General features: G+C 43.2%; 1 protein-coding gene across 1 annotated transcript in view; it reads left to right on the top strand.

Moving 5' to 3' along the window:
• The window catches only part of NPC1 (NPC intracellular cholesterol transporter 1), a 267,845-nt gene that overhangs the window by 202,240 nt on the left and 41,727 nt on the right, over positions 1-23,878 (top strand). Inside the window, exons 19-23 of the mRNA XM_086965644.1 lie at positions 314-429; positions 1,998-2,127; positions 9,978-10,178; positions 11,568-11,799; positions 18,132-18,245. Of these exons, the coding sequence (XP_086821770.1) occupies positions 314-429; positions 1,998-2,127; positions 9,978-10,178; positions 11,568-11,799; positions 18,132-18,245 (793 nt within the window). The remainder of the gene's footprint in view (positions 1-313; positions 430-1,997; positions 2,128-9,977; positions 10,179-11,567; positions 11,800-18,131; positions 18,246-23,878) is intronic.

Below are 23,878 nucleotides of genomic sequence, written 5' to 3'. Positions count from 1 at the left end.
GGAAAAGCTCCAAACACATTTGAGGTGACAAAATATTTTCCAAATGAAAGAACTTAATATACAAATACACATTTCTGCAACTTTTAACCTTGAAGTTTTTCCTACTTGCAGACAATAAGTGCATTACATTAGTACATCACCTGAACACCTTGTTTAGATGACCAGGTGTACTCCTGTGGATTTTTACGAGTTGTTAGCAGGGTTTTGCAAAGCGTGAATATCCTTTTTCATTTTTTGTAAATGGGGCAAAAAATATTTTGGATTGTTGGCCCAGGTGACTAAAGATTTTTCCTCCGGTTATTTTTTATTTTAGCACAAAGATCGGTTATACGCCGTCCTCCTGGATTGATGATTATTTTGATTGGGTTAAACCACAGTCTACGTGCTGTAGAGTCAGAAATACTACTGAAACGTTCTGCAATGCTTCTGGTAAGAGCCACCAAATTTTCTCTTTTAATCTCCATACAGTTTTGTTTGCTGAACCAAGTGTTCAGGAAGAGTCAATGAGTAATTTGAAATTAATGTTAGAGGTATTTAAGAATGCATATAAATTTCATGCATGAACGAGCTGGTGAAGCTCACCTGCAAGCATAATACCACAGCAATTGGGTGTGAATAAACTCTCAAAGTACATGGGAATACCCACATAGAACGCATACGCAATATGGATTAAATTGTCATTAAGATATTGTGTGCACCCTTCCCGCAACAAAAACTGTCTCGTCACCCCAGTGAGGAATCTATATTCCTTCAAATACTACAGACATGGAGCCAATTATGCTTCTGACTTCTCGCAAGATCAAAAGTGACCAACTAACTGCGCATGTCGATAATCACTTCTACCATCTTCTTGGTGCATCATACAAACATGTCACTCATGAAACAGAAACTCTTCATTCCGTTACTGATCCTGCCCAGTCTTGTCTTACAGTATCAGCTGTGCATCCTTCTCATGTAGGAGACTTGAAGCTGCTAGAACCTGACCTAGGTTCAGCCTCTTGTCCCTCTTATATTGAAGTGCGGCACACACCTCACATTGAATTCAGGTGGTTGCTTGGGGGGGGGGGGGGTGCTTTCTTTGACTAGCAGGGACAAGTGCCAGAGGGTAATCTAAAATGTATATTTGACTGCAGGGACAACTAATCTGCTGTTTTTCTGTCCTCTGCAGAAATAATTGCAGGATTGAACCTCCTCTTGACTGTGCAACTCCAGCTCTTTCCCTCTTCTTGCACTCTGTTTCTCTCCGTTTTCCCCCCTCCGCCCAGGCTTTGTAGATAGACCTGATATTCCATTTGGTACTGGACCCTTGTTAATGTATAAGTATCCTCTGTACTGTATAATTGAATTATTATTTTGCAGTAGCAGAATGTAGCCATTACAGATTGTGCCGTTCTGTGCTTTATTTAAATATCCATAGCTTTCTGCATCTGTCTCTAATGAATTGACCAGATTCCATCTCTGTGACTACATTTAACTCTTCCGGACACCGACCTTGTTTCCATGCTGAGATATGACTGCTTACGCCGTAACTTGTAATAATTTATTCCACGAATGATAAAAAGAGAACGACTGGGAGATAAAAGCTTATCCATCACATATCCTCCATACGTTAACCTATGAATCAAAAAATGTGAAGTTCCTGGTAAAAATCTCTACCTGTGGACTGTGGTACGGATTTTTCTTATAGTACTTTCTACATTCAGTGATTGACTCCAACCAGTGTAGATGTTTCAGTGATATTGCTGTACACACAGCACCTTTGTCATGTGTGTTAATTGAGGTAGCTGGGAAGCATATGTGGAGCACACAGCAGATGGTTAAGCTTGCAGTCAGTTCTGGCTTTTAGATTCATCAAGATGATCTGTTTGATTACTGCCTACTCATGTTTCCTATCAACCTGTAAGTACCTGAGGTGTTTTAATGCTCATTGAATCATGTATGTGCTGCGAGTGATTGATGATATATAAATAACAACTTGTGTTCATTGTTCCCTCTAGTTGTTGATCCTGCATGTGCACGTTGCCGCCCACCAACTCCCGAAGGCAAGAGGAATCCAGTGGGAGAAGATTTCATGAGGTTTTTACCCATGTTCCTGTCAGATAACCCTAATCCGAAGTGTGGGAAAGGGTAGGTTCTACTCCTTATCTCCGCTTATCGCATGTCATTAGATCGTTTTCTAGATTATGCATAAAAACTAAAGTTTAGATAGGAATGAAGCCACTTTAGTACAGTTAAGAAAATATGTGCTTCCACATTTGGATTAGTCTAACCTAACTTTCTGTTGTGTTGACATGAGAAGTGACTTTGGATCACATAATTTAATGTCAGAGGGTGGCATAGTGCTCAGTGCAATAGATTAATTTGCATTTGCTTTTAATTTATAACTGATTGGTGTGTGACTCCAGTTGTTTTAAAACAAAAAAGTCTCTGATTATATGTATTTCATATAAATTTAATAGTGCGCTATGCATTGCCTTTTTGGTTACCTCAGAACTCTAATGATGCAAGGAATATAGCAACGCCGCTGTCTGTATTTCTGGGATTACTAATAGCCTGTACTTGTTTCATGTTACTCTAAACATGATGGGAAGAAGCAAGGCCAAAATTATAATCCATTGAGAACAAACGTTTAAAACTTATTGGCAGAAAATTATGTCAACCAAGTCTGCCCAAAATTGGTAAATTGGTTCAAAAAAAGAACAACGTTCTAGAAAGTAAGCTTTGGTTGCTTTCTAAAGCACAAATTGTGTTCCGAAACAGCCCATACATTCTTAATGAGTGGGTTAAAAACATTCATGTTGCTGCCACAGGTTTAGAGTGGACTGCGCCAAAACCCCTTTCTTTTCAGAAAATACTCGGAGAATACACATGCAGCAGCACTGTTTTTACCTGAAGAGTTTAAAAGCTGAAATGCTTATTTCGTTGACCATGTTTAAATGTTGTTTGGTTAAAAGCTATAAGTTCATAAATGCTCAAATATGTTCTTAATAATATTGTGGTCTCGCTCACTTAGAATGGTGTTAGATAGTTGAATCATACTTAATTATGTTATTTTTACCTATGAGTGACATTGATGATTAATGCTACCGAGTGTAGTTCTGCACTTCACGAGTAATTTCCCTTGTTTTCTCACTCCAGTAACAAGTCATCTTTTTTGCGAAATATTATAGGTTACAGAAAAGAGAGGTTGACACTTCAGATACCACCTTGCTAGCTGAAAATGTGGATCACTGCTGTGAAATAATTTGGTAGCTTGTGTTATGTACTTCTACATTCAGGTGCATTGAGTGACATGATTTCTGTTCTTCCACAGAGAGGAGTAGAGGTCCCTCTAGCCCATCCTGCTCTAGCCCTTTTATCCTCTGTGTTGTTGGTGTGTGATAGTAGCCCACATTTTATATACCCCAATACAACCGATATTTCAGAAACTTGCCAGTTCCTAAGAATTGTTACCACCATCAGGAAGTGATATTCCTAGACTAGAGTGTTGATATGGCATCTTCCCTTGTAAAGATATCCTGAAAAACGCCTGCTCCGTTGTGTTTCCCCACTGGGCGGTCAAGAAGTGTGACTTCCAGCCAGGGCGAGAGAATGACCTGTCTCTCTTTTTTCTTGCAAGTAGAGTAGTAGGATCTGTTGTATCTTGTTCCCACGATTACTCTGAACAAGAATATCTATACAGATCTAGTTAGGTTTAGCTTTACTACTGCAATATTTCAGAACTTGGATTATGATTTGCAGACCTGGCAGTACAAGGTATTTTTTCAAAATACCGAGCTTAACAAAAAAAATATCCCAACAGAAAATAGTGTTTCCCAGGTTGTGATGTCAGAGCCCGTGTGCCCAATAAGATCCAAATGACATAGATGAAAAGAAGACATTTTGTTAGTGCATGCAGAAGCCCTACTAGTTTGAGTATGTTACCCATGGAAGCCGGTCATCCATTACATGATAGTTGAAGTCATATGTAAAATAGTGTGTTATTAGGTGCTAAGGATGAGAGTCTTTCACATGTAATAAGTCTGCAACCTTCTGTTTACTTGGAACCTAGTACCCCATTGTAGCACTTGACTCGGGTAGCAAAGCAGAGCTACCCAAGATCCTAGTCAGGGGAGGTGGTGTGGACCAGTACTCCAGTTCACTGGCAAGCAATAAGGAACACTAAAATAGTTATCCACTCAGTGCTCTTGCTTATAAAAAGGCATAGTACTTTATTATGCACACACTTCTGAATAATACTCATTAATTCACAAATATCTGCAAGTGGGCAGATGGACATACCTAATGTGATATCTTCCTGATAGTGCACACTCCTCGTGAACCCTAAACCTTGTAACAACAATAACCCCACTTAAACTAGACACAATGTAAGGGCGTATTATCAAAAGACAGGCCTCCGGTCTTTGTCAGGGAATCCCCTCATAATAAAAAGCAGAAATGGGTCATACAAAAGTAATATAACTCCATTAAAAACTCTGTGGGTGGTACCACCTTATAGTAACCTTCATTATACCATATATCATTTAATTGACAATTTCATCATTGTCAATAAAGCATTATATAACAGTATAATGTGTGCCAGAGTCTTTCTTCAGCTTTAAACTTGTTGTCGCTGTAGCTTTAGGACTAACCAACAGGGGTCTCTGCAAGCCTGAGCCTGTGTGCGAAAGCACAAGCTCCAGGAGTGCTTGAAACTAAAGCGACATTCTCCCGGCGGCTTCTATATAAACGTAGAAGACTTAAGGTAAACGTATTAAAAAATAATTTGAAATGTTGGTGCTAATTTGCTAATATTGAGGTTCTCACGGGGGCTTTATGGGACGCTCCAGCACCTGAGGCAGTGAATAATAATGACCCCCTTTCTCCACTTAAAAGATATTTTGTTCCATCTTTCAGAAGCGGCCTCATGCCATTGGTTTACATTTTTTTTTTTAAGGGCCATTTGACCTTACCCCTTCGATGGGTGACCCGGCATGTGCACAGAACTGGGGTTGCGCAGGGAGCCCACTGCCTCGTGGCCCTGGTGGCTCCCACTGACAGCATAGCTGTTGTGTGCTGACTCTGAGTCAGCATCCTCTTATTTGCCCAGCCCATGTCTCAGCAGGCGAGGAGTTATCGAAGGTGTGCTTTCTGCTCCCCCCAGACATGGGGACACTGCGTTACCACAGGAGCGCAGCAGCGCTACAATTTTTGTTCCTTCCTAGGGATATGGGCCCGTGAGACAAAACAATTACTGCTGCGGAATACAAATCTTTTTGTGTCTTTTACCACCAAGATGGTTCAGTGAATTAATCTCCTGCTGTTGTCATCTTTATGTAACCTATAGATTAAAAATGCGAGACATCCAGGTCCTACTCAAAATGTTTTTCCCTGAGGTCAGGACATTGAATGCCATTAAATTGGTTAATAGTTACACTTAGAAACGTGAAATATCTGTAATAAGCCATATGTTAGTAAAAACTGGTTGTTGTGGAATTTTCATCCCCTGACAGCTGTCTTATTTGTCTCAAAAACTTTACTACATTACGTCTGTCAGATCTGGAGAGTGCGCCTATGCACTAACAGCATTTGGTTGATCTTTGAAAAAGAAGCATTTTAATTTGTCCTAGAGGTTTTCCTGGGTCACTCAGGCAAGAGACATCGGACTAAAAGATATGTCAATCCTCATAACGCTTTTTGTGTGAAAAGGTGAAAATTAAAAATGCGTTGTATCAAAGTGACGTCGCTAGCTGAAAATGCCTTTAACTACTCCGTGTCAACATTCCAATTCTTTACGAATTCTGATCAAAATGGACTGGCAGAACACTTGTTCAATCGTCCTTGTAGTTCACAAGAAAATGCATCTATTGCAGCTGACATGAGTGACAGCCTCTTCCTTGCAAATGGCAGCGGCGGACCTCAGGTTGAGCAGACAGACCCTGTAGATCTGTGCTTGTTCGTTTTCCCCATAATCGCACCTTTTCACTATTGGAGGTACTCCTTGGAAAGGTCTGCCACATTTAAGAACTCCCCACCAAGAAGCCCCTTTTCCCTTCAGTGTCTAGTAGAAGTACCTTAGGCACCACTTTTTGCTCTTTATTCGTCCTCTCCCTGTTAAACATCTGGGTTTTCCGAAAAATTTATGAAATGTCCTTTGCGTTTTTAGGTCTTGCGTAACGTACTGCGCACATGCGCAGTCGAGCTCGCAAGATTTTATGTTTTAGAGTGAGTTACACTAGTGAGGGTTAATCCCCGCCCCTCTTCTCCATTGGCTGGCCTCCTAAACGGTGGCCAGCCATTGGAGAAGAGGTCGCCATGACGTATTTCTTTCTCTTTAAGCCCCGTCCTTTTCAGACTGGCTGACTTGACTTCCTGCTGGCATAAAAGCTTTCTTATCTTCTTTATGGGGCCAACAGATGGCCCCATAAAGATGATAAGAAAGCTTTTACGCCAGCAGGAAGTCAAGAGAGAAAACTGTAAGTCATGGCGTCCGCAATACTTGTTTCACATCCCAGCCTTTTTTCCCTCCATATTTTCCATACATATCTCCATATATCCTTGCTTGTTTTAATCTGTAGCAACTCACTCATTTACCTTTCCCAACAGTCTCTAGCTTGCCTCCCGAGTGAAATGCACAACCCCTCTTCAGCACCTCCTCTCTCAAGTGCTGCCTTCCCTATTCTTCTTTCTTTTCCCTGCTTCTGCTCTAGTTTTTACCATCTCTGCCTCTCGCCCTCACCCCTATGTCTTCCTGCGGTATCTCAGCACCTACTAGCTTCTTTCTGTCTCCCTTCTATTGCTATTGTCACCTTTGCTAGTAACGCTTCTTGATTTAGCCTCTTCCCTGGCACACTACTCTTGTGGCATGTGCTTTGCCATTGCTCTCTATCATTCAGTCCTTAGGGTCACAGTTTGGACCCGTTCCAGGAGTGAGTATCCCGGCCGTGCAGTGCCCGAGGTCTGGTTTGCCCAGATATAGCTCAGGTTACAGCCGGGATTCACGTCACTTGAATCTACTAGACAAATGCACCCGAACATGGAGGGGTCTGGGTGCCAGCCGGCCTATATGTTGAGGGCACCCTCCTCCCGTCAGCCAGGCGTTTCTCTAGGTCCGCCATGGCCGGAAGATCAGTGGAGTTTAACCCCCCGCCACCAATGACAACAGAAGCGGTCCGTGCCAGCCATCTGTTGACACAACACCGCAAGTACACAATGGCCAAGGCCTGGTGGAATGCACCCCTCGCCCATAGGTGGCCGCGGCATGGACCCCACTCCCCCCTTTCCTCACAAGGATAGACGTCGGCCCCTTACGTGCGCGGCCGGGTCGGAGGCGCGGGCTCGGAGGCGCGCTTCCCAGGTAGCTCACCTGCTGGGCCGGCTGCTGTGCGACAAGTGCAAGGAGCTCTCGACTGTCAGCAGTGCATGCGGCGGGGTGGAGCTGCATTGTTTGTGTCGTGTCAGTATGTGACCCACTTAAAAAGACCACTTGTTCATTGCTTACATTGACAATCCGTGCAATTCACTCTGCTAATTATGTCCGTCGTTGATCTTTTAACGGATGTTCATTTGCTCATAATTCTTTTAGCATCCCGGGTCGGGTTAAGAAATCCAGAGGCAGAACATATGCCAAGAGTCGTCTAGATTTAGAGGAGGTACAGCTAACGTGTAAGGTGATATAGGATTGGAGCATTACAGGCATCAGCCTACCGCAGCACGCTGCACAGGATTCCAACTTGCTGGATGGCTGTGCAGTTTCGCACATGCTCGTCTGTGTCGGCTACTGTCAGTTTAGTGGGTTGGCTCATGTGGGGGGTGTGCTGTATTTACCCTGTTTAGGGCTTGGAGAGGTTTGGTTATTTTTTATATGTGTTACGTGATTCAGTGGCTTCCTGTGCCTGTTTAGTGGTGGGGTTGAGCCTATAGTTGCGCAGGGATCTACTTAGATTTCTCCGAGAATAACAGTGGTCTAGTTGATTGAGCTGACCCTTCCCTTTTGCCGGAGGGAGGGGGGGGGGCTTTCCTTACTGGCTCCAGTGGCTAGTAACAAGTCCATAAGTTCTGTTGTCAGTTTGCCCCAGTTGTTTTGTAAGTCTCTCTGTTCATTTTTTAAATTTCTGAGCACCTTGCGTAGCCATTTGATCACTGTGGATGTATCTGTGGCCCTCCATTTGATCCTCCTGTCTAACTTTGTAGCTTCCGCGCATGTGGAAGTGCCCACCGCGCGAAATGGTGTCTGCATTGGTATTCCTAGGTCCATACTTAAAATCAGGGGATTGTGGTTGCTGCCCCCTGTTGGAAATCTCAAAGTTGGTAAGATTATTTGCGAAGGTTTTACACAGGAAGATGTAATTGATTGTTGAGATTTATTTGAGGGTGCTGTGTTACTGTTACTGGGGATCTTGGGCCTTGAACACTTGTTTGGCAGGGATTAGTTTCAAGGAACCAAGGAAATTGTTAATTTTTTCCCGTTCCTTGCTATTTTGAGTAGCATTGCTAGGATTTCTCAGGTCACTGATGTTAAAGTGCCCTGTGAGGACAACTTTATGAGCAGGGAATTCCATAAGAATGGCTTCTAGGTGGTTACAGAGGTCACTGGTTGCTTGCTGTTTTGATGCTTTCTGCGGGTTGTGATAGTAGTTGATCAGGAGCAAAGGAAGATTTTTATGAGCTATTGTTAAACCTGAGACTGTTGCCACTTGCAGAGCTGGGAGCTTTGATTGTAGGGCACAACTTTGATCTTGTTGGTTTGCTTCATAAAGACTGAGAAACGACCTTGTGGCTGGCCAAATATGTTAGTGCATTTGGCTTGTTTAAACAGCTCGTAGAAGCCATGTAAGACAGTTGGGGTGAGCGCCCACGTTTCCTGGAGGCAGATGGTATCGCTTTATGTAGGAAGCCACCTCAGATTTTGCTTGCAGAACTTCCCTCAGACCAGCCACATACCATGATGTAATTGTGAGCTTTTGCTCTGTTGTCAATTTCTGCAAGTGTAGGCGAAATGGTTGGGCGTGGTGAGGAATAGCCCAGTTGGGTGCCCCTTTGAGGATTTACCAGTTGGTTCCACTCGTCATGGTTGTTGGTTTTTGACATGCGTCTTACATTTCTTTGATCGTTAAAGAAAAGGTGATGGCTTGGTGTTGTGTGTGCCTGGCTCTGTGTGTGTGCCTGGCTCTGTGTGTGTGCCTGGCTCTGTGTGTGTGTCTGGCTCTGTGTGTGTGTCTTGCTTTGTGTGTGGCTCTGTATGTGTGTGTGGCTCTGTGTGTTTGGCTCTGTGTGTATGTGTGTGGCTGTGTGTGGGGGGGGCTCTGTGTGTGTATGTGGCTCTGTGTGTGTATGTGTGGCTCTGTGTGTGTGGCTCTGTGTGTGTGGCTCTGTGTGTGTGGCTCTGTGTGTGTGTGCGTGGCTCTGTGTGTGTGGCTGTGGCTATGTGTGTGTGTTTTTGAAACATAAATAAAACATGTTGTTATTTGCAATGCCAATAGCTCAAACTCGCGTAAATACGTGATCTATTGCATTGCAAATGCAATAAGTCTCGCATTTGCAAGAGATTAAGCTATTGGCATTGTAAATTACAATGCCATTTATTTATCTGTTTTTAAAACCAACACATAAATAAAAATTTAGTAATTTACTATGCCAATAGCTCTAACTTTTGAAAAGGCGAGACCATTGCATTGTAAATGCTGGTTTACAGGGTGTTTTGAGAAAGTCTGGCATATAAAAATCAGATTATTACTTTTCGGTGACCACCTGAAGTGCATTATTGCTTAAATGTACCCTTTTGAAGTTTACAACCAATAATAAAATCGACCATAGCTGATATGCTATGTAAGCATAAGAGGAGGGCATAAAGAGAGCAATGATAATACCTGGAAACCAGCATTTGGTATTTCTTACTGTGTGTAATGTGTGCCACCTTTACCTAACCCGCTGCGTTCATACTTAAACTTTTAGTAAGAGCACATGCTCCTTTTCACAATCTTCTCTTCTCTTTACAGGGGGCATGCTGCATACAGTTCTGCTGTCAACCTAATAGACAGCGGTACTAATGTTGGTGCAACATATTTTATGACTTACCACACAGTGTTGAATACCTCCACTGCCTACATTGACGCCATGAAGGAAGCGCGGATCATAGCGAAGAACATCACGGAGACGATGGGCATCGAAGATCAGCACTACAGTGTCTTCCCTTATAGGTATACTTGTTTTATTCCTGCCACAGATATGTAAAATACAGTAAGATTTGTTTATAACTATTTCGTGTCTCCCTGTAGTGGCCAAAAATTGTCTTTGAGATTCCACTTTTAAATTATCTTTCAGATGTTTAGGGCTGTGTTCTTGTGTCCCATAGCTGTAGGTATCTGGACTTCTTCTTGAAGTTCTGGACATTGCTTCTTTGTTAAGAACCTAATGTCCCATGGTAAATAGATCCTCCCGCTCTCCACACCTGTTAGTCAAGATTGCAAATCATGGCACACTGCAACCATTGTTCAAGGTCTGTCGTTAGTCCCAAGCCCCACCATTGTACACAGTATTGAATTGTTCCCTAGTTTTGTACTTAATATGGAATTGCTCTCTACCCCACTACAGTACACTATATTAAGTTGTTACCTACCCTCACCGTTATCTACACGGTTGCACGTAGTCCGGAATCCTTCCCTACCCTGTTCGTAGCATATCATTATTATTGTACACGATCTTGAATTGTTCCCTCTCCCGTTTATGAAGCATGAGCTCAAGTCATTCGGTACTAACTCACCATTGTGCATGATTTTGAATTGTTCCCTCCCTTGATCCATGCCGTTTACCCAACGTGTACAGGCTGTGTGGCTCCCCAGTTAAGTTTGCATTTTATAAATACCTTTACATTCACACATTCATTCAAAGATAAATGTGCATTTGCAGTGAAGAAGAGATTGGGGTGCGCTGTGCTTGATGTACACTTTCATAGAAGGATGAGCGCGTGGTTCAGCAGCCTGTTGTCCTATTCGGGAGTTCTCAGCATGCCATCACATGCTTCTGAATTGCTTTGTACTTGTGAGCGTTCTTCTATTTGATGGTAAGGAAGTGACTCATCGAGTAGCCTCAACCATTCATCATTACATGTTCCACTGACTGAAAATGAAGCCCTTTTTGTTCTACTTCCCTAACGGGCTGATTTTAGTCGGAGCGGAGACCATCCTTTCGCATTTGAAAGTATTACCCAATTGCGTGTTTTCCTGTGAAACCCATTGTGGAATGATACCCAGAACAAAGCTTTGTCCAGCCATCATTCAGCAAGCAGTGGAAATTGTGTAAGCTTTTAATCACTGGATTCTGGCTCCGAAAAACTATATTTGGGAATAATGTTGCAAGCTGTAATGATTTGTAGATTCGGTTCAGGAATGATAAGGTAATTAGGACTTGTTTCTAGCTCTGGTTTTTCATTGCAGCATGGCGCACACATCTGTGGACGTGCCTCAAATATGTTAGTTGAATTTATTGGAAATCCTCATGAAGGACAAAGAGTGCGATTAAATCCTTCAGTAGCATGTATTGGAAAGTCATTGACTAAACACTGATGTGCGTCTTTGCTCTTTACACAGCGTGTTCTACGTGTTTTATGAACAGTACATGACTATTGTCCATGACACAATCTTCAATATTTGGGTGTCCTTGGTTGCGATCTTCTTGGTGACGGCCATCCTTCTTGGATTTGAACTCTACGCAGCCATCCTGATGTGCCTAACAATTTTCATGATACAAATCAACATGTTTGGTGTGATGTGGCTCTGGGGCATCAGCTTGAATGCTGTGTCACTAGTAAACCTTGTCATGGTGAGTGCATTTTTTTTTATTTACTGTTTACATGCATTTAATCTAGCTCACACCTCGAAGATGATGTTTTGCTGAGGCGTGGGTTTGCGTTGTTTATTTCCAGTCCTTACCATTCATCTACAAATTGATGTGAATTGCAATTTTCTGTGAAAACATCAGCAGTTCAGTACAGTCAGAAGATGGGAAGGCCTAGATTTGCAGCCTTTTAGTTTTATTTAATATGTTCCTATATTCAAGCTCTAAGTCGGTTTCCGTGTAATTAATATGTTGTATGCTCATCTCTACTTATACCAATCAGGTCAATAAAATAAATGGTTGCCTACATCCAATCACCAAAGCACAATTGTGCTGTATTGTTGATAGTTCCCGGAGCACAACACCTCTTAGCCCGACTACATGTCTGGGTCTCTTTTTACTACAGATTTTTGAACAAGGATCCTGAAGTGGGCTTGAATTATTTTGTATTTGCAGCACTGCAAAATATCCATGTGTTTGTTGCATGGCTCTATGGAGCCTAAATTGAGTGATCTTTTGCTTTCTTGGGTCATATCTCCCTGACCAGGGATACCTACCATTACTTTTCCTGACATTACTGACATTAGTTTTATCATGTATTACATTAACTCTTTCTTTTACATTTATAAAAAATGTTATCTCAATACCTTTTACTCCTTGCAAATGTTATTTTGTTACAAATGTCTACACTCAACATTTAGTTCAATACAATAATTTTTTTATTTTAGTATTTAATATTATTTTAATATCTTCTAATAAAATGTGCCCCAACTCAAACCATAATTTTAATTATTAGTTATAATAATTTAATGCCTATTGCTCATTTTCTTGTCTGTACTCCTAGGTTGCTACTTTACTTATAAAAAGTTTTTTTATTAATTAAATTAAACCATTAAAGTGCCCTTGCTCTGTCGGAAAGGCATTCATTTTAAATTAAATTAATTCAGTTTGGCACCATTCTCACAATACAAATCCTAATCACAATAACAAATCATTATTAATATCTTATTGTTTTAATTATATTAAATTAATTTAAATTACTTTTATTTGCTTTTCAAAAACAAGGAACTTGTGTAGTTACACTATCATTACTCCACACCCTAGTCCCCCAATGGTAAATAATATCTTTTTAAAAATAAATTTAAAACATTTTTTCATAACTTTAATTATTTCTTTTAATATTGTGCATTTACTCTTACCCAATGCTAGTCTTAGCTCTTAACCCCAACAATGTTATAATATTTTCCGATATATTTTACTAGTTTAATTTTATTTAATTATTGTAAATAAAAGTAAACAAAAATAATTATTTACATATTTTTGTCCTTTTTGATCACATAAGTCTGGACAACATAAAGGCATAAGACAAAAAGTAATACAAATTTTATTTGTTATCGGAGTTTCCAATCCTGCACAAGGCCTTCCCGCACCATTTACCCACCTGTTGTAATTTGAACTAGAAAGTAAATTTAATACTCAAGACGTACAGAAATGATATTATCCCAGAGGTATGACAGATCATGGGATTTGTATCTTGAGACCAATTAAATTTACTTCCACTTAATGGACCAGCACACAGTTGTTTTTGCACCACTGGTTATTAGCCTTGAGAAAACAGGATTACCATGTAATATGTAATCAGGGGCTGTGTATGAAAGGAATAACCATGCTAAGATTTGGAGTGTAATTTTCTAATATGGAGCTTGGGTGGATTTCTGTGAAGACAACTGACGTCAGAAGCGAATAAAGACTGTGTTGAAAAATTACTTATTGGACCATCCTTATCTTTGGGACAATATATGGACAATGTAGTTCCTTGTATACCTCTAGTATTACAACTGATTATATAAGACGACAAGCATAGGCATAGCCACTAGGTCTTACCTTTGGGACCTTATAAGTGTTGAGCCATGCAGCACATTATCTTGGGTGCTGTGCCACCAAGGATTGAAGAGCTATACAGTTACTACACACTGGGTCATGAGGTCTGATTCAGGAATACATCCTTGCCTCAGGTAACATTTATGGGAGTGGGAGGTCTGAGCATAGGATAACATTGGGGGGTGGGGGGGCTGGCAGGAACACTGCTGCTGTGCTTTTGTTACAAGCACTGCTGCAAAACCGGCCCCCAGTAACAAACTCTCCCCACTGGGCCAAAACTGGCCCACACCCTTAAAGCCCACCAGGGAAACACCTGGTGCCCCTTACGCCAGTCCGGCCCTGCTAATTGTTCGCCCACACTACCACAAAAGAGAGCTTTTGGGGTGTCATTTGTGCGTCTGTAATTCCTTTGGGGTCTACCTGGACTTGTTATACAGTGTACCTCTTTTTGGCCCAGTACATAAAGATCCTGCTCCTGCGGATCCCCACTAAATCGTTGCTGGACTGCAGGGACCCTCAGGGAATCATTAATGGAATCAGACAACACCCCTAACCCATTACTGGAAGCCCGGGACCCCATGGCTAAGCAATTTCTATGATTTGAATTTCAAAACAACATGAAAAAGTACAGGAACAAGTGTACAATAAACAAATGCTCAAATGAAGAACTATTTAATTCACAAATCTAGATGAATCGAAAATGTAATGGGAAGGTTGGAGCCTTTCTAAATTTATTTTTAAATTTTGAATGATGAAGTAATCTGCTATATTATAACATATCACTTTCTTTTTTGTTCTAAATGTGTGCTCTGTCTGCATTCATTTGAGGTCCCCCATTGTCCTTAATATATTCTGTTTGCTGTACTTTCAAATTCCTTCGTATTTAAGAAGTCTTTTTGTAATTTGCTTTATCTGATAATATTAATTTATTTTCCAAATGATCGCGTGCCCCCCTGTGTAGGTGTTGCCAGAAAATGCTGTGAAATGCCTTTGATTTGAATTCTTGAAGATTGTGACTGCCACTCCTGCACTATAACTTCATTATGCCTGTGAATGTTACCACGTGTAAATGAAAGGCTGGGCTCATGACGTAGGAATAACTGTCTGTAGTGACATCTGCACATCTCATCTTCTATTGCAGAGGTCTTCAAACTTTTGTAGGTTGAGCCCCCCCAGCAGAATTGTTTTCGATGTTGGGCTCCCCCACCACCTAACAGAAATTTCTGGAATCTAGTACACTACATAATCGACCGCCGCGTACATATCACGGGCCATATCTATTAACTAAACTGTAGTTATCAATTACATCTTTTTAAACACTTATCCGCTGCTGCCGTGAATAGATTGCTGTTACAGTTTTTTTTAGCTATGAGTCTAGGTTAGTGTAGTACTAGTAGTAGGGCAGAAAAGTACCACGCCACGGAAGAGCACTACCACAGCATGGGGGATTTTAGTTTAGGATGGGCTCACCACCTTCTGCTTTGGGAGGCCTACAGTCAGGAGCCACAAGTGATGACAAGAACACCATCATGGCTGACCTGCAGGCATGATGTATTTTTTACTCATGTATGTATGTGTCTGTTTAACATAAGACAACTGTAGATTTGGCGGCCCAGCTACCGCCGGCATGGTAGAGACACTGCGTCTGCTACAGTGGCGACGAGGCAGAAAATAACTTTACAAGGCCCACAGTCTTACAAGGCCCACAGTCTTTACTATCCAATCGACATACAGTGGCGTTAGGCCTTTTCCACCGGCGATCCAAGTGGCAGTGAGCAAGATGGCACAGAAGTTTACCTGAGTGAGGTGACAGGAAGGAGGACTGTGCATGGGGGTAAGAAGAACTGTGAATTAAATACCGCCACGATCATACAAAGCATTTGAATTTCGGAAAATATAATCCAATAGGAATGCCAGTAGTAGCATGGCAATCGTAAACAATATGTTACATTTTAAAAGCCATTCAATATTCTGAAGCTCTCAGGTAGCTTGTTCGTAAATATATTTAGCCAATTATGACTTTCAAGTCAATGTATGATTGTCTATAAATAACAGAGTTATCCTATGGAATAAAAAGCCAAGCAACACAATGCAAATTTTGATATTAGAGAAATTGTTTTTAAAGAACTGATAACTCACATAAACTCTGCAGCCAAGACAATTACTGAGAGCGGGTGCGAGGCCTGCCCAGGCTGGCTCAGCAGTGGTTGCTAACGCTGTGGCACACCAGGGGGCCCAATCTCCGTCATGTCCTGGACCGGAGGAAGAGAGTTCAGTAGTGGCGGGGAACTCAAACTGAGATTTGAGTCCTCCGTACGCTGCCACTGCTGACTGTGACGCAAATTTTATAAAACCCAGCAGCATTGCCCGTCTGAGCAGTAAGTGAGTGACCGATTTAGTCACTCCCGCTACACTACAATGACTGACAGGACACATGGCCGCCCGTGCCGCTGCGCATCAGAGGCATCGCAGACATCGCAGGCGCAAAGTGCGGCAGGGCGGGGGACTTGTCAGTGAGTCACTCTGCTGGGAGAAGAAGAGTGCATGATGCAGTGTGCTGTGCGGCCGCGGGTCCCTGTGTGGTTCACGCCAGAGCCACCGGACGGACCGGAACGCAGAGACAGTAGCAGTCTGAAGCAACTCCAGTTCATTAAGTAAGTGTTTACGCGCCAGGCAGACTTAGTGTACACAGTTTAATTAGTGCTTGTGTGACATTAGCGCTGCCTCGGAGATGCACACACAGTCTGATCATCTCTGGTAAATTATTTCAGTCTGACTCACACAATCAATTTAGTTTCAAATCTGCAGGCCTGGCCGCAGGGCTGCTCTGTCTCCTCATCCTTATCATGGCCGCCCTGACTAACTAGATTTATCTTCACAGACTACGGTTGACAGTTTTACCAACGCTCTCCCTGCTCTCTCGGCACTGGGGCACGGCTGGGGGAGAGGGTGGAAAGGAAGGGGGTCCGTTATGGCTCACGTCATCATCGTAATTCTTCAGATGCCCACTGTCCGCTCTCATCTGTTGTAACATCATTACTTCACAGCGTGGAGCGCACCACGCATTGCAAATGACTGAGATGAGATAAGATGATAACTAACTGAGATACAGAAATCTGCAGGCGCAGGGCCGCTCGTCATCCTTCAGGTTTACATCTGCAAGAGGATTTCATTTAATGCTGCAGACAGTAATCTCAGCAGGCCGTCGTCCTTCTTGGGTACTTCACTTGAGGCTCAGGTATTTTCTTTAGACTACGGGTGCCGGTGTGTGATTTGCCACTAGTGTCCTTCCATTTCTGGTGCTCTACAGCAGTTTCAAGAAGTTTTTGGAGTTTTTTGTTGTTCAAATGGCTGCAATTTCTGATATTTGGAAGTTTCCTTCGTGTTCATTGAATGATTTTTGTTCGCGAGAAAGTGTCACTCATAGAAGTTGGAATGTCACACATAGCAATCTGAAACCTTGGCAGCTATGTCAGCGCTACCTATTAACCCCCTCCTGGGATGGTGAACAGTTAGCACTTCGCAAACAAAGGCATGGGCGCGTCGTGCCCAATGATTTCCCCTCCCTCTCCCCTCCAACCCTCTGTCACCGGGAGCTCTTTAATGAAGGAAATTCCCATTTGAAATGGGCGAAGACTTGCGACGCGGAGGACAACAAAGGTAAGATTTTAGTGCCGAGTGCGCGCCCCCCCTGGGATGGTGTCGCGCCCCCCCAGGAGGGGCGCGCCCCACAGTTTGAAGAACTCTGTTCTATTGATTACCATCCCTGTTTTGTAATCACTGTGTACTTGGAATTAGCTTAGATGGAAAGAAAGGGGGGATTTGCATTATAGCAGAGGGTAAGAAACCTGGGCACGTAGAGTTGTTGCCCAGTGTTCAGGCTGTTCAATTGTCACTGCTTTGGCTTATAAAAGTATTGTATCAGGGGCTCAATGAATCACTGTGAATGCGTTAGATAATGATTAGTGTATCTAAAAGTTTATATTTGACGTTTTCAGTAGTCAAATCTGAATTATTTCAGTCAAACAATATTTAATTATACCGGTTTTAAATAAATGGATGTTAGAAACCCTGTGCTTGCTGTAGATACTCAATTTGTTGTGTAAACGTAATAAAGAAAATATGAATGAGATCTAGCCCCGATACAGCAAACGCTGTATGTTCGTTGCTTCTAAATATGTTTTTCCATTCACAGGGAATACTCCTGTTCATAAAGTTACAGGTCCTGACCAGTTTGAACAGTTCTTTTTGTGAACATTTGTCTAAAATTGTAATAGTATTTTTTCGATCGCCACTGTGTTATGTGAGGGTCTTTAGGTTGGCAAAACGTGTGGCTTACTGGGTCAATTTCATTGGGCTTTAACCATGGATTGCAGTCTGCTAGCACCTACATGACCTGCTTTGATTAATCCTGTATTTTCGTAATGTCTTTACAGAGCTGTGGTATATCGGTGGAGTTCTGCAGTCACGTGACCAGGGCGTTCACCGTCAGCACAAAGGGCAGCCGAGTAGAACGTGCAGAGGATGCACTGGCACACATGGGTAGTTCGGTGAGTGTTATTGAGAAGGTTCTTTTTAGGACTGTGATTAGCTGCACACGGCAGGCACACACTCTCACTGCAACGTTGACAATTAAGAACAATTGCTGTGCTGAGTGATCGCCAAATCAGTAGTAGTGTTGTTTAGTGAATCTTGACGGAATAAAGAACCGTTTTTAAAACAAGTTCAAGGCCCTATAACGGGTCGGGATTTAAGTGTGTATTGACCCCAAATACTGTAATGCCCAGTTACTTAACAGTAAGTTTAATCACTCTTAGTCTACGTCCTCCCCGCAGCCTTAATCGACCAAAACCAGAAAACACACATACAGCTCCCATCCCATCCCTCTAGGCCACACCCATATCCTCTGGGATATAAACCCATGACCTCATATCCGAAATCCTGTAATCCAAAGCCAAATAAAGCCAAACACAGGGAGGGAGTGAGGGTTGGGAACTGGATGGAGAGGTGGTAGACTCTGCGTCATGAAACTTACCAGTAAGTAACCAGGCATTACCTACTTGTCTGACCGCCCAGTCTCAGTCCTTACATCTATGAGCAGATACCCAAGCGTTGTCGTTTTCGTATTTATTTCGACATAAGAATGTCATAAAAGAAGGCACAATAACATTTCAGCATACATCATAACAATTATTAAAAATAGAAAAGTACAGTTAGCCAACAAAACACATTCATCATAAAAGCATTGTCTACAATTAAAAAGACAATCAGCCCAAGAAACCTCTGCTCACCAATACCCACAGAAGCACCCCAGTGTTGTACAGGAATACATTTGATCTCATTTCACCATGTACTTTCTTCTAATATTCCACATAGCAGCTAGGAATTTCGTTACAGCTAGGAATTTCGTTACAGCAAAAACAATTATTGGGGATAAATCTGTTTTTAATATTCGATATGAGTGAAAACACTACCTGATCCCCAGGTTTTTGCAAATAGGGATGATCCACTTCTTCCTAGGAATCTGGTAGGCAGGGCAGAAGAAGACTATGTGCAAATCATTCTCTAGCTCCGCGGTGCATGCTGGACAGTTTCTGGGAGCGTTAGGGCGCCAACGGCTGGTGAGGGCTCCAATTGGTAGGGAGTCATATCTCCATTGGAGGTACAACTTCCTGTGACCATTAGGGCTGATACCATCAAAGGCAGTCTCCAGTTTATAGTGATCTTTTAGTGCCAGGAATGTACTCGTCATTGTCCCCAGTTGGGCATTCGTTAAACAGGCAGACAAATTATAATCATAATACAGTCTAACTAGCTCTTTACGGGATATACCACTACAAGCTTGTTCCGGGTTGGACCATAGTAAAGGGCAACCTAGACTCTCAAATTCATGCCTGATATATTTCAGCCAGGGAAAATTCCAGACATTTGGGAATTTTAACAGTTCTGCAAGCTCGTGCCTGTAACTGGCGAGTTCGGGGGTTACCCAGAGTCGCCTCCAGAAAGTTAGAGGCTTAAGTCCTAGTTCCTCCTTAAGTGATCTCAATCCCAGGTCCAGCCTAAGGGGGAGTAGGGGCGTACTGCGGGCATAGATACCAACTGCCTAAGAAACCTATTTTCCGTAACGGTAATTGCTGGGGGACAACTGTGACCCCACAGTTCCCCTCCATAGATCACCGCTCCCCGTACCTGTATTTTATAGATTTCGAGAGGTGAGCAAATATGTTTTGACGTGGATTGTTTTAGGAGTTTAAGAACCCCCCCCGCTTTTTGTGAAAGCTTTAATTGAGTTTTAGTCTGATGTTGCACCCAGGTCATATTTTCATTGAGAGTTAATCCCAGGTATTCAAACGTCTGCACTCTTTCCAAACGAACACCACCTATAGCAGGGTTTGGGCGAGATGTTTTCGGTGGATTAAAAATCATGAATTTCGTTTTGGATGTATTTATTTCCAGTCCCCAATCTTGACAGAATGAGACAAAGCCGTCCAAGACTCGCTGTATGCCCATCGGAGTCTTAGCCACTAACAGGGTATCATCTGCGAACATAATCGCAGAGATCCCTGCACCAGCGAGCCTTGGTGCGTCTCTATTGGGGACCGTGTTCAGGTGAGTGATTACTCCGTTGACATAGAGGCAAACAGGTTTGGCGCCAAAACGCAACCCTGCCTTACCCCCCTGCCAACAGAGAAACTAGATGACAGATTGCCTTGTCTCCCACACCTGACCCTAGCGAAATTCTGCGTATGGAGTCGTATTATGATGTTCAAAAGGGGAGTTGGAATGCCTAAGTCCCCTAATACACTCCAAAATTTCCTTCGTGGGAGCAAGTTGAAGGCCGCACGAAGGTCTACGAAAACAGTGTAAAGCGAACCACCCTTCACTTTGACCGTTTTCTAGAAGAGCATGTTTAGTCTAAAAATATCTGGTCGGTAGTGGATACATTCCTTCTGAAGCCTGCGTGATAATCAATTAAAATTTCAGAGTTCTCAGCCCAGTCCAAGAGGCTGTCCAAGATCAGCCTGGCAAAAAGTTTCTGAGATACATCTATGAGGCTGATTGGCCTGTAGTTGGCTGGGAGCAGAGGCGACCCCTTCTTGAAGATAGGGACCAACTCTGCTCCCAGCCAAGTACTTGGAAGTGCCATTCCCCCGAGAACTGCATTAAAAATTGTTAAAAGATATGGGGCCCATATCTCAGGTTCCTGTTTGTAAAGGTGCCCCGGGACCTTATCCAGCCCTGGGGCTTTTCCCGCAGGGAGCTTAGCTATAGCCTCCCGGACCTCACCTAAAGTGAACCTATTCTCAGACGAGACAGAGACAAGAGTGCTCGCTGGATCAAGCGAGGGGGTGTTCATGCTGGGGATATCCCCCTCATACAATCTAGCAAAGTGTTCTTCCCAGACCTCAGCAGCAATATTCGGTGCTACTGCCAGCTCTGGTTCAGCTGAACCAGTGCTCACAATCTGCCAGAACTTTCGTGCGTCTTTAACCGCAAGAGCCGATGTTAACTTTGCCCAATTCTCATTCCCCCACTCGATCTTAGCATGGCGGATGAGGTTCCGGTATACTTGCCTCCTGCTCTTTATAAGATCCCTATTATTATTCTGTTCTAATGCCCCAAGTAGCTCGCTTTTCGCCCGTCTACATGCCTTGTTGTACCAGGATGGCCTCCTTACAGCCCTACCTACACTAGGACCCGGGGGATTTAGAATAACTGACAGGGTACTTATTAATACATTGTTAAATTCTCCCAACCTTTCATGATAATCTTTCATGAAGTACTGTTGAGTGAGAGCAGCTACGTCAGCCAATACTGGAAATACCGGAGTATACAATTTAGCTAGCCCATTGGGATTTTTGGTCAACTTGTCCCATCTTACCCTGCGTCTGTTGCTTGACAGGGTAGACCTATTGGGTATGACAGACTGCGGTGATAGGCTGTCCTTATGAATGCCGGGGATATTAAAATCTAGGATCAGTGATCATGATCACTCTCCCCCCTGTGTGTAACCCTAAAGTCTGCTATTCTATTCCAGGCCCTACAATCTACAAAAATATAATCAAGACGTGCCTCCCTCCCTGACTGATTAAAAGTGGAGGCAGGGGGATTATCAGACTTAGTGCGGCCATTACATGCCCTAATCGAATGGCTCAGCGTCAGTGAAGTGATTTGTACAGCCAAGGGGGTCCATGCTCTTGCCGGAAGGCCTGCTACTTGAGGGATTTTCCAGACGTCATCCTCCTCCTGATTTACGGCATCCAGCAAACCATCAAGTGGTTCAAATTGGGAGTTAAAATCTCCTCCCACCACAAACGTAACTCCCCCTGGAATGTTAATTAGAAAGGAGGATAGTTCTTCAATGGTTTCAGACTCAGAAGTGACACTCACAGGTCTAGAGTAGATATTGACCACTGCCAATCTGAAGCCATTCTGCCACTCTAAAATCACACACTGGACATCCTCTGAGGTGAGTTGCTACACAAAATGTTAACCCCGCTGACGGGCGACCTTTACCCAGCCCACCTAGCAGCGACTGAAAATGAGGCAAATCCTAAACGTAGCTGATCCTCCCGCGCCCATGTTTCCTGGAATAAACAGATGTCGTTCGAGTCTATAAATGACCCCCAGTCAGAGCAGGCCAATTTGTTACATAGGCCCGCTATATTCCAGGAAAGAATTTTTAATACATGCGGAACGGGAGAGGTACTGGGAGGTTGTATAGCAGAATCTACATTAATAGTACTCGCCCGACCAGGGAGTTGATGGTCACAAGCAAGGTGGCCAATATCAGAGATATCTACCACTGACCCCAGCTGGGCTGTTTAGGGCACCACCCCTTCTATTCCCCCAGTGCCTTCGTCCCGCTGATGTCAGTCTACCTGGTCAAGGCAACTGTACCTGTTGGTGTGAAAATAGTTGCTTGGGGTTGGTACATCGTAACGTGTTGGCCTATACCTTGTGCCTCGAGTGCCAGGTCCCACCCTTGTCCAACCATCATTCACCCCAGGATACAAGTAGGAGTTTTTTGGGGGATAGAAAAAGGACAATGGTAACAGTTGAATGGTTGTGTTTTCCGGGCTGCCTAACCAGTTACAAAGATGGGAATCGATCTGCGAATCCCTAAAGTTTACCAGAATGCAATCGCCCTTTATTTTCTTGATAGTATTTCCCACCCAAGGGACCCTCCTGACCATCAGTATTTCACCTCTCATATTTGGTGGAAGAGGCCTATGAATGTTCAACCAACTAATCACTTTGTTTCTTAAAGAATCAAAGGATTCTGGTACAGAGTTGGTGAGCTCAGGAACCCCAGTCAAAATTACAACATGGGTAGCCGCCTCTGGGGGTAGATTAACTATACTTGACCGACTTAAGCTGGTAGCATTCTGGGTGGGGCGGTCGCCAGTCTTGGTGGGGATCAATTCTTGCCTCGTTAGGGTCGTTGGCACAGGCAACTTAGATTTCCGTGCTGACGGGAGGAAGTTGCCTTGGGAGGGGTAGAGGGATAGAATTTGGTGGATTAGCTATGAGTACACTTGCTGTAGTGAGAGGGTTAGTGTTCTTTGTAATTTGGAGACTAGATGGTTTAGAGGGAAGGGGGACCCCCACATTCGTCGAAGTCACACCTTGAATACTACCCAAAGTTCTTAGCTGATCCTGGATACCCCCGGTTACTGTTTCTATTGCTTGTAGCCTAGTATCAATACAGTCAAGCCTAGCCAATAAGGGGTCTAGGAATTTCTTCAAAACATTGGTGAAAAAATGGGTGGACTGTTCCCTCCCACCACAAGACCCATCCCCAAAAATAAACGGGCCAGACAGCACTGGCACCTGTAATTGGGGGGGCTGTATTGGACTCACAGTTTCATTTGCAGATGTAGGAGAAGGAAATTCCATTATGTGGGGCATATTATCAGTATTACTAGGGGCACGATCTAATTTGGCCCTTTTTGCACCCTTGGACTGTCTAATTCTTTTCCTTTTAGGAACAGCACCTTCTTGTAAACCCCGTGAATGAGATACATTTAGGTCGCTCCCCTCATCCAGTATCAGAACTGGGTCAGATGTTAGAAGAGGAGTCGCCTCTGGTATAGTCTGGAGGGAGTCTCGACGTGAGCTTGAGGAAGTCCTTAGCTGTTGTAAAACAGACTCAATTGTTTGGTCAATGCTATCCAGAAGA

Source organism: Lissotriton vulgaris, chromosome 4_1 (genome assembly GCF_964263255.1).
Source record: "Lissotriton vulgaris chromosome 4_1, aLisVul1.2, whole genome shotgun sequence".
In the NCBI taxonomy this organism is placed as follows: domain Eukaryota; kingdom Metazoa; phylum Chordata; class Amphibia; order Caudata; family Salamandridae; genus Lissotriton; species Lissotriton vulgaris.
This window is presented reverse-complemented; position numbering and strand designations above follow the sequence as displayed.